Here is an 11,513-nt window from a genome sequence, read left to right as displayed (position 1 = left end):
CTGGGTAGAATACCGGGGGCAGGGCGCGGGGTTCAGGATGCAGTTTATCGGGCCCACCCAGGATCCCTGCCTGATAAACCCCAATTCCATTTGGATCCCGCGCCCTTCCAATGTAAGCCCCGCCCCCTCTTGTGTCCGGCCGAGAAGTTTAGGCCACACCCTCTTTAGGCTCCACCGCTCTGCTCATTGGTTCAAAGCCACGCCTCCTTTCCTCTAGAGGCCTCCCCACTTCCCTTGCTCCTTTTCCCCTTACAGTAGGAGCTCACAAGTCATCCCTGTCTTGGGCTGCGGGTATAGCTCAGTAGGTAGAGTACTTGCCTCGCAAGCACAAGGCCCTGTATTCAATCCCCAGCACCACATACACATAGTAACTCCTGTCTGCTTTAGAACCCCAGAATAAAGGCCGGCCTTAATCCCTAAATCACCACCATTCCATTAAGACACTTAGGGCTTGTGCTGTTTTACTGCACACAGCTCCAATACAACTCATCCTCCTTTATGGCTAGAATGACTAGTTATCTCCAGGGCCCTATACACGCCAGATTCAGCCAAAGCCAATGATCTTGGCTTCCAGAGTCCCCAACCCACTCTCAAGCCAGGAAGAAAAGGAAGCCGCCTCAGTTGTCCAGGCTCATGAGTAGAGCAGTTCCCCTCTTAATCCAGTGATCAGAAGTCATAGCCCCAGATCTTAGGTCGATGCCAATAACAAAGGAGGCTCTGTCAGCGCTGCCTGCCCGATTGGGATAGTAATAGCACGGACAAGAATACATGCCTGAGAAAAAAGAAAGGAAAAGCAATCAGATCCCTGAAGCCCCTGGAAGAGAAACTGAGGACTGGAGCCAGTGATGGATTAGGGTCCAGACAAGGAATGGGGTAGGCAGGCCTCAGGAAGCTGTCCCACCCTTGGCACTCTTCTTTCGGCTCTCTGCAGGTCGGAAGTGGATCGTAGGCATAAGACAGACCAGCTGCATGGGCTCTGCTTCCACTAAGCAGGAGTTCTTCCGGTCCCAGCCGGCACCCTCTAGGTATAGGCCCCGAACCCAGACACCATCCTACAGAAAGATGAGGGTAGGTAGGAGGAAGTTTAGACCCTAAGTTGCCAGCACCCTTGACCTAACTCTATCCTCCCTTCTGTTCTGATGAACTTTTCACTTTTGCTCCCACCACTCTCCTCCACCAAATCCCCTTTTTCTCAGAGCCCAAAGCTTATCCAATTCCCACCTTGGGTGGATATACTAGGTTGCTGTCATCCACTGTGGAAACAATAAATTCCCAGGAGAGACTGTCCACTGAAATCTGAGGGTTGAAGGTGAGAATAAGGGAGGCCCAGAGAGGAGAGTAAATACATATCCCCCAGCATCCCTCCCACTTCCCCCTTTCCACATTGCTCACATTGTTTTGGCGAGCTGATGACTGCAGCACAGCAGTAAGGAACCCAGTGGGAAAGGTGAAACTAGAGAGCCAGAAGATCACAGGAGGCCGTGCCCGGCTAGCCCACAGCTCAAACTGTTCCACACGCATGGCCAGGTCCCGGGTCCATGAAGCCAGTGGCTTTTGTGAGGGATATGCCTGGGGGAGGAGGGAGTGCCTGTGCTCATTCATTCCATCATACATTTAGAACTTTATTTGAGCACCTGAGCAGCTATGGGAAGACAATGTGGTGTCAGCCCCTGCTCTTCAACCAAAAACTCTCCAAAACAGTTGGACAACAACTCTCCAAAAGCCAATTCCCAAGAAAGAAACAGAAAATGACAACAATTAATAACAGTGACCTCAATACAGGTTGAGCATCCCTTATCTGAAATGCTTGGGGCCAGAAGTGTTCCAGATTTTGGAGAATGTTTGTTGTTTTGGATTGGGGAATATTTGACAGACTTTACCAGCTGAGTATCATTAGTCTGAAAATCCAAAATCAAACTTTTCAAGCATCATATTGGCACTTAAAAAAGTTCCAGATTTTTGGAACATTTCAGATTTCTCAATCTGTACTATTAATAAAGTATCTATTGACTATTATGCACAGTACTGGAAATCTCTTGAAACATACTTGGAGAGGTTAGTAACTTTCTCTGAGTAAGTTTGTAAGTTATTAAATTGTGCAGAGTCTCACAGTCAGTGAATGGTAGAGCCACAATGCAACCTCAAATTCTGGCCCTCCCTAGAATCAGAAGATGAGGGTGTGGTGAGAGGAGAGCTCATTGGTTAGCACAGGTTTAATCAACAGTAGTATAATCTTGCCTTTCCCCAGAGTGGAGGAACGTGGGCATCAAAAATGCAATTGAAAATCTCTTCCAGGCTTGTTGACATGACGATGAGGCCCTGGATGCCCTTCTCTAGGTCTGTAAGTGAGAACCTAAGCAGGATGAAGTAGGTGGAGTGTTTGAACTTTGGCTGGGCATGGGAGAGCCATACCCAGCCAGGAGGTGAAGGCCTTTCCCTTCCCCTTCTCCCATTCCACAGAGCCCCTCTCCATATTACAGGATGGTCTCCATGAGTTTGTTGTATCTCTGAATCTCCTGCAGAAGGACCACATTGAGTGGGGAGGGGTCGAGAGCCAGCAGTTTTCGGGTCCCCTCATAGTCAATCATCTCCGGGATCTTTTGTTTCACATCAGTAGCCAACTCAAGGACCTGAGGAAGCATGAGCTCAGCACAGCCTTTCCTCCTCAACACTCCCAGCCAGGGGTCTGCCTGATCCTACCTTCTCTTCCCGGGTCTGGCCACCAGCACTGATGGGTGTGATTTGGGGTTGCAGAGAAAGCAGAGTCTCAAAAAGGGTTCTTGCTTCTGTGATCTGGGAGGCCACATCAGCATTGGGGTGCTGGCCAAAGGCCTCGGGAGGGTCCATGCTAGGTAACAAGCTGATGTATTCCTTATAAGAGGCGAGGGTTCCATCTTTTGGAATGAAATAAGTCTCTAGGACTGACAACCTGGGGAGCCACAGCATCATTGTCACCATGTCACCAGAACTTGGGTTTCTATGCCAGACCAAGACCCCAGTCCCTGTGCATGTCCTGTTTGTCCAGTTCCTGGCTCTTGTTGCCCCTCCCAGACCTACAAACTTGGTCTTCTCTCAATCTTACGCTATCTGCTCAAACACTTCCCCTGCCCCCAATCCTTGCCACTTGGTCTGTGTCCTTTTGTCCCCTGCTCAGTGTCACCTTCCCCTTACCGGTAGAATGGAGTTGATAGAGATTGGTCACAGAAATAGTCATTGATGTAGGTTGTAAGCAGGCGCCGGTCCCAGTCATCTGTGACATGTCCACCATAGTTGACACCAGCGATGAGGTACTTGAGTGCATCCCAGGGCGTATCCTCATACTCATCCAGATAGAGACTCAGCAGGTTCTCTGACACCTGTGCATTGTCCCAACCCCAGCCCCACATACAGTTATGACAGGTTCTCTCCTAGAGGGGCTTTTAACACAGGCTTTCTGTCAGCCAATATTCCCAAAGGGCTGCCATGGGGCAGGAAATATAAGGAAAGAAGACTGGGATGTGGGACCCCTGGCTAGCACAAACCTCAAAATCAGAGTCATTGAAGCCATAGATGATGTTCCAGCCAAGCTGCAGGAACTTTTTGCGTTCAAGTAATACAGAGTGGAAGAAGCAGAGTGCAAATAGCAACTTCTTATATTTGGCAGGTTTGGTGCAGTGGGAAAACTGTGGTTCCGATACCAGGTGGTAAAGACGTGTCATGTTGGCCTTTAGTCCCTAGGAACAATGAAATACAGAGGTAAGGTGACATATTTCATGCCTAGTCTGGCCACTAGCACAACCTTGTACAGTTGTGGAGGTTGTTCTCTGCACAGAGGCACTGGTTTAAGAGGTGAATGGAGTTTGAAATCTAACCCTTGATCTGCATGCCAACATGTGCACCCATTTACAAAATTAAGTACCTTTTTCTACCTGATTCACACATGGGCCCTGTATAGGTCAGTGGCTTGTACATTTGATCCTCTACATTTGATACTCTCAGCTGTGGTGTTCTCAAGGATAGGTCAACCAACTCAATTTGGGAGTGTCAGAAAATATGAACAAAAGCAAAGACAAATACATGCAACTTTGTTATGTTTTGTTTTTGTTTTGTACTTGGGGATTGAACCACCCAGGGGTGCTTTACCACTAGCCACATCCCCAGTCCTTTTCTATTTATTATTTAAGACAGGTTCTCACTAAGTTGCTGAGGATGGCTTCAAACTTGTGATGCTCCTGCATCAGGGTCCTGAGTCATTGAGGCTACAGGTGTGTCCCACCACATCCAGTTCAACTGTTTGTTGTTGTTGGTGGTGGTGGTGATGGTTTTTGTTTTGCTTTGTTTTTCAGTGATGGGGGCTGAAATCAAGTTGTTGTGGTTTTTAGTGGTTCTCAGGGCCTTGTGCATTCAAGGCAAGCACTCTACCAACTGAGCTATGTCCCCAGCCCTAAAATCAAGATCTTGCATATGCCAGGCAAGCACATTACCCCAGAGCTACACCCATAATCCCATGTAACTGCTAATTGACAAAAATGTGCAGAATTAAGTGCAAAGGTTCACTATAGATTTAAAAGGACATTGTATATCATCAGTATGATTAAGGAAGAACATTCTGTGTGATTGGATTTAGCAAGCTCCTTGAACAAGTTAGGAATTGAACTATGTCTTACAAATGAGTAGGATATGATTATGATTAGACTTGAGAGGAGGATCTTGGTTCCCTGAAGATAGAAGGAATTAAAGGAAAAAAGGCCCAAAGAAGAAACTAAGTGAGAAAATGAGTCTGGATGAAGTCAAATGCAGATGCATAGGTGGGGAAAGAAGGACCATGTTATGAAGAATGATCATTTGAGCCATTTGGACTTGATTTTCCAAGCATCATGGAGCCACACTCTATCTTGAGTAGGATTTATTTTCCCCTGTGGTACTGGGATTGATTTAACCCAGGAGCACTCTACTATTGAGCTACATCCCAAGCCCTTTTTGAGACAGCTCTTACTAGGTTGCCCAGGCTGGCCTTCTGCCTTAGCCTCCTGAGTCACTATGATTACAGGCAGACACCACCATTATACCTAGCTGGATGAGTGATATGTTAAAGAATGGTTTTCTTGGTGCTGGGGATTGAACCCAGGTCCTCATGCATGCTAAGCACATCCCTTTGGCTACATCCCTGTCACTTAAAGAAAACTTATCTAGGGGCTGGGGATGTGGCTTGGGCGGTAGCGCACTCGCCTGGCATGCGTGCGGCCCGGGTTCAATCCTCAGCACCACATACCAACAAAGATGTTATGTCCGCCGAGAACTAAAAAATAAATATTAAAAATTCTCTCTCTCTCTCTCTCTCTCTCTCTTAAAAAAAAAGAAAACTTATCTATGATAAATAGGATAGAGCAATGAGAAACTTGAAGTGAGAATACTGGATAGCAATAACAAAAATGTGATTTTTAAAAATGCTATTTACAATGTCATCAAAATATGTAAAGTAACTAGAAACAAATCTAATTAAAATATACAAATACTTATGGAGAAAATTACAAAATGTTATTGACATTAAAAAATAGCAAAATATACTATACTCATGGATTAGGTTCACTGTTCTAAAGATGTTAATTTTCCCCCAAATTATTCAATAAATCTTTTTTGGGAGAATTTGACAAGCTAATTCTAAACTTTATATTGGAGAATAAAAGGCTGAGAATACCCTGAAGAATAGTAAGTTTAGAGAATTTGCCTTACCAGTTATTGAGAATCATTATAAATCTATATAGTGAATAAATCTATAAGTATTGATCCCAGAATAAAAAAAAACTTGACCAATGAACAGAAAAAGGACCCCAAAACCCATACATATATTAAAGCATGATTTAAGGCTGAGCAGTCATTATGGATCAGAAAGATAATTGTGAACTATTCAATAAATGGTATTGGTTATCCATGTGGAAAAAAATAAAATTTCAAGACTGAGGATATAGCTCAATGGTAGAGCCTATACTTAACATGTACAAGACCCTGGGTTCAAAGCCTAACACTGAAAAAGGAAGATTGGTGGACACACAAGTATTCTTGAATCATGATCCTTATATCCTATATATATCTTGTAAATATTTGTGTTAAGCAGATATAAATATGACTTACTTAATATCTAATAAAAACACTAGATAAAAGGAAGTAATCCAAGTATATGCTCTAGAACCATACCTTACACTGGCAACTGGCTGTGCTTGTAGGGACGTGTGTTTGTATGTGTGTGTTGCTGGGGATTTAACACAGAACCTAGGACATGCTAGACAAATGCTCTACCATTGAGCTACATGCCCAAGTTTTTTTGCTTTTTATTTTGAGACAGGGTCTTGCTAAGTTGCCCAGGCTGGCCTTGAGCTTGCAATCCTCCTACCTCAGCCTCTGGAATAGCTGAAATTACAGGCATACAGCACCAAGCCCAGCTTTAGGGACTTTCTTATTTAAAATAAAACTCAGATGAACCTCTGTACCCTTAACTATCTGGACTGCCTTTGTATTTCCTGATGCAAAAATTGGCCTTCTTCAAAGGACAAAATTGGGATATCTGGTCTTAGGATGGATTTAGTGGTGATTGTGGTAGTGTGTGTGTAGGTGGTGGATTATCAAGGACATTGTTGGTTTATTTCACAAGATTGGAATATGTAGAATAGGTTAAATAAAAATATAGTATTGGTGTTAAATTTATTGAAGAAGCTGAGCACATTGCAATCATGTACAACATCCTGTTCTTAGGATTGGATTCTTCACACTGAAATACAGTGAAGTATTTAGTGGTAAAGAATTATGATATATGTAATATACTCTAACATGGCTCAGACAAAAAGTCTGTGTGTGCATGTGCATGTGTGCATGGCTGCCCCTGATGAGAGGTAGAGAGAGAGAGGGAGGGAGGGATTTATCAATGATATAGCAAATGGAGCAAAAAGTTAACATATGAATCTGTGTAACATAAGTGGGTGTGTCCTTGTACTATTCTTATTCTTACAGCTTTTCTGGAATAACATGTGACTTTTCTATTTAAAAATATTAAACTGATGAATATCTGTCAGCTCCTAGAAGAAATTCAGTTTTACCAAGTATACCCTGAACTTTCTGCTCTCATTGATGGTTTGGTGGATCATGGGGAAGTCACGCATCTGCAGCAGAAAAAAAGCTCTCTTGGACCCAACCAGGACTAAGGACCTGCTCTCCACTGGATCCTCCTCATTGCAGAGCCATTCTGTCTCCCTCCTCTTAGATTCTCCTTCAGACTCATCATTGTCTTTCACTTTTATTAAGCACTCCTCAGCATCACTTCCTCCAAATTTACACACCTCTGCTCATCACAGGATGCACATTTTTCTTATAAGATCAAAAAAGATTCTAAAATTAAAAAAGAAAATAAATGGATTCTTAAAAGAGAAGGGGCTGGGGATGTAGCTCCGTGGCAGAGCTTCTGCTTAACATAACTGAGGCCCTGGGTTTCATCTCCAACACTGGAAAATGTGTGTGTGTTGCAAAATATCCTGTTATGTTGGTGACTAATTTCTGGACTATTTGACCTGATTTTTTGTTTGTTTGTTTTTGTTTTTTTGTACTGGGATTGAACTCAGGAGTGCTTTACCACTGAACTATGTCCCTAGCTCTTTTTATTTTGAGCCAGGTTCTCGTTAAGTTGTTTAGGGCCTCAGAAGTTGCTGAGGCTGAGACTGAGGCTGAGGCAGGAGGATCACAAGTTCAAGGCCAACCTCAGCAAATGAGCAAGGCCCTAAGCAACTTAGTGAGACCCTGTCTCAAAGTAAAAAATAAGGGTGTAATGGTGCATGCTTGTAATCCCAGCAGCTTAGGAGGCTGAGGCAGTAAGATTGTGAGTTCTAAGTCAGCCTCAGCAAAAATGAGGGGCTAAGCAACTCAGTGAGACCCTGTCTCTAAGAAAAATACAAAATGGGGTTGGGGATGTGGCTCAGTGATCAAGAGCCCCTGTCGTCTATCCTTAGTACCCAAATAAATAAATAGGGCTGGGGATTTCACCTAGTAGTATAGCACTGCTGGGTTCAATCACCAGTCCAAAAGGAGAAGGGGCACAGAATACTTTTATTGGCAGAAAAAATAAAGGCAAAAATTTTTTACATATTATTATTATTTTTTAAAATAGTAGTGCCAGTAACAAAAATGGGAAGAGAAGGTAAACGATACTGAAGGAGCTGATATCTTCTATTTAAGAGTGTGAGGGCTGGGGATGTGGCTCAAGCGGTAGCGCGCTCGCCTGGCATGCGTGCCGCCCAGGTTCGATCCTCAGCACCACATACCAACAAAGATGTTGTGTCCGCCGAGAACTGAAAAATAAATATTAAAAATTCTCTCTCTCTCTCTCTCCTCTCTCACTCTCTCTTTAAAAAAAAAAAAAGAGTGTGAGGTTTGTGGGCCTGGTATGACAAGAGAAAATGCTTTGTAATTGGATGGCAATTCAGATCTAGAACTGAGCTTGGCATTGGAGCCAGAGACAAGAATTAAGAGTTGAAATCACAAAAACGACAACTTCTCCATGAACTTGTGAAAAGAGGAAATGTAGAATGAGAGAAGTCAGGAATCAAGGACTACATCCCGAGATAGGACCACAGGCAAAGAGGAAAAGGAAACAGAAGTAATAAATGATGTGTCAACAGACAGATGGAGAAACAGTAGTATTGTGTCAGAGAAGCCAGGGACAGTCAACTGTGTCAACTACCCCAGGGTGGGCAAGGAGGGTTAGAATGATAAATGTGTGAAATGTGTTCAGAGTACTTCTTTGTAGGTAACTGACAAGCAGGTCCCTGTGCTTTTCATATGGTGTGATTTTTGAACTCAAGGAAGAGCAATAAAAAGCTACCAAAATAACTTACTAGGGGGTATGTGGGTGGGGTGTAATGACATGAGCAGATTTTAAAAGATAAGTATCATTGCATTTCAATGGTGAGCTTGTAATATTGGAGATAAAACTTTTTAGAGCACTAGAAGGAAGGAGAAGGAGACTAGGAGTCCAGGAAGTGTGACTTTAAGAAGGGAATGTAAGGAAATGTTGGGAAACAGGAAGTTTCTGCAATTTGAAGGAATGAATTGGGCTGGGCATGGTGGCTTACTCCTGCAATTTCAGAACTCAGGAAGATCACAATCACAAGTTTGCCTTGGTAAATTAGCGAGATCCTGTCTCAAAATAAACAATAAATAAAAAGGAACCCCTGGTACAATCTCTATCACCCACCGCCACACACACACACACACACACACACACACACACACACACACACAGAAACTATGCTGAGCACAGACACCCATGCCGGTAATCCCAGCTACTTGGGAGGCTGAGGCAGGAGAACCACAAGTTCTAGGCCAACCTTGGCAACTTAGGGAGACCTGTCTCAAAATATAAAAGAGAGGGAGGGCTGGGAGTATAACTTAGTGGTAAATGCCTCTGAGTTCAATCCCCAGTACCCCACTCCCCACAAAAAGAATTTGGGAGCACAACTACCCATATTCTGACTCTGGAATACTCACTCACATTTTTCTGTGCTTCAGTTTCCTATCTGTAAATTGGGGGTGACAGTTCTTACATGATGTTGTATGTGTATATGTGTATTAAATGAGTTAACAAATGAAAAGAATTTAGAAAACTGCTTGGCACATAATAGTCACTCAAGAAATGTTAGATGTTACTATTATGTTCTAGGAGTTTGGCACAAAGAAGAGAGATTCAATGTTTTTAGAGGACACTAAAATCAAACAAAGTTGTGTTGTTATTATAGTTAAGACCTCTCTCTCTGATGCCATCAAGAGGAAACACAGACCAGATGACTCTGTTGATGCCAGTCCTCGATAGCCACCCATACCTTTGGTGGCTCTGTGGTCATCTTGATGCTGGCCTGCAGGATTGAGATAGGGAAGTCTGGGTGGGGACTAGAGCTGAGCCAGAGACGGAAGGAAGGGTGAGGGTCCTCCACCTGCAGCTGTTCCACCAGTTTGTCCAGATTAGGCATCCAAGACAATGACAGGTGGCAGTTTGCCAGAAACACCCAATGTCCTGTAAGGAGATGCTGGTGTCAGAGGGAAACATTCCTTATTCTTTCCACCTGGTGGCAGTGGGGGTGGTGTCCAATACCCAAGTCTGCCACTCCTGGGGCCTTCTGGAAAAGTGGGAGCTATTAGAGTCACATACTATGACTGGAGTCAGAGGACCAGGGCTGAGTATGAGGCATGGACACTGACCCTGAATCACACCGTCTCGGAGGAGCCGAGCAGCAATAGGGGCCTGGCCCTGGCCCAGGGATAAGGCATGGAAGCGCTGGGCCATGCCTGTGTGCTCTGCCAGCTGGAGCAGGGCACTTGTGGGGTCCACTCCCGGGGACAGGATAAAGACCAGTGGGGATCTCGGAGTTGAATCTTCCATTACCTAGAAACACAAGGATAGCCTCAGGAAGAAAGCCCCAGAGCCGAGGCAAGACAGCAAGCTTGAGGAGACCACAACAGAGCACAGGAGGCAGAGCCACTGACCAACTTCATGTTTAGCACAGGTGGCTCAATGAAGCGGGAGCCAAGATTGGAGACGATGAAAGAAGTGACACAGAATGCCACCCGGTCCTGGCGCAGGGAGCGAACAATCAGCATTCGTTGCATCTCATTGCAGGCATTTTCCCATTCACCTGGGGATGAGGAAAATAAATGCAGAGGGAGAGAGTCTGAAAGGACCCAGAATGGAAACAAAGAGGCACCTGTGGGGAGAGCAGCCAGTGGAGGGGAGCTGGGGAGAGGGAGGAAGAATAAAGGGAAGGGCAAACAAAGGCTGAATGGAGGGAAGGAGAATAGCAAGCAGGGGGAGGTTCTGAGGCCTGGGTACCTGGCAGCATGGCTTTCTCTGGGGTAGCACTGGTGTACCACAGGTGCCAGTCCCGAGGATACTGCTCAAAAGAATTCATGAGTCCATGGAAGTTGGTCAGTTTATCCAGCTCTGTAATGTTGTCCCAGTAGGCATCCGCCAGCCAGCTCGTACATGGGTTATCCATTTGACCCTCCCGATCCAGGACCTTGAAGGGAAGGAGAGAGGCAGAAGAGACTGATGAGAACACCTCAAGAGTTATTGATTTTGAATGTTACTAGAAAAGAAATGATAAATGTTTGAAGGGATGCCTATGCCAATTACCCTGATCTGATCTTTACATACTATATATTCATATTGAAGTATCACAATGTACCCCATAAATATGTACAATATCACCAAATCAAAACTACACTGAGATTTCATCTCACAGCAGTCAGAATGACAGCAATCAAGCATACAAATAATAAATACATGGAACCAGCGTCCATCAGGTTAAAAAACAAAAATAAGTCAAACTCGGAAGGTTAAGGATTGTATGTTTTCTCTCATATGCAGAAGCTAGAAAGGAAAAAGGAAAAAGAAAGGTGGGGGTGGATCTCATAAAAATCAAATGGAGATCAGTAGAGGAAATGGACCAACTGGTGGGAGGCGGAAAGGGTATAGAAAGTACTGGTGAGTGATATTG

The 11,513-nt window shown here is 44.3% G+C and overlaps 1 protein-coding gene across 7 annotated transcripts in view; it reads right to left on the bottom strand.

Moving 5' to 3' along the window:
* Positions 1–444: 444 nt before the first annotated feature.
* Dnah2 (dynein axonemal heavy chain 2) overlaps positions 445–11,513 on the bottom strand; it is a 109,514-nt gene continuing 98,445 nt past the window's right edge. For 2 of the 7 annotated variants that reach the window (XM_040269373.2, XM_040269376.2), the window contains 13 exons: positions 10,847–11,033; positions 10,504–10,652; positions 10,219–10,402; positions 9,843–10,033; positions 3,522–3,713; positions 3,172–3,356; positions 2,701–2,929; positions 2,479–2,630; positions 2,239–2,353; positions 1,393–1,569; positions 1,222–1,296; positions 902–1,052; positions 445–772 (listed from right to left, as the gene is read on the bottom strand). In XM_040269373.2, the coding sequence (XP_040125307.1) occupies positions 618–772; positions 902–1,052; positions 1,222–1,296; positions 1,393–1,569; positions 2,239–2,353; positions 2,479–2,630; positions 2,701–2,929; positions 3,172–3,356; positions 3,522–3,713; positions 9,843–10,033; positions 10,219–10,402; positions 10,504–10,652; positions 10,847–11,033 (2,142 nt within the window). In that variant the 3' untranslated portion in view covers positions 445–617. Of the gene's footprint in view, positions 773–901; positions 1,053–1,221; positions 1,297–1,392; positions 1,570–2,238; positions 2,354–2,478; positions 2,631–2,700; positions 2,930–3,171; positions 3,357–3,521; positions 3,714–8,051; positions 8,313–9,842; positions 10,034–10,218; positions 10,403–10,503; positions 10,653–10,846; positions 11,034–11,513 lie in introns of those variants that run through there. The other 5 variants (XM_040269374.2, XR_005726476.2, XR_005726475.2 and 2 more) reach the window with 5 other exon arrangements.

The sequence above is a fragment of the Ictidomys tridecemlineatus genome, chromosome 3 (assembly GCF_052094955.1).
Source record: "Ictidomys tridecemlineatus isolate mIctTri1 chromosome 3, mIctTri1.hap1, whole genome shotgun sequence".
Lineage (NCBI taxonomy): Eukaryota > Metazoa > Chordata > Mammalia > Rodentia > Sciuridae > Ictidomys > Ictidomys tridecemlineatus.
Note: the sequence above shows the minus strand (reverse complement) of the source record. Positions and strands in the feature narration are given on the sequence as shown.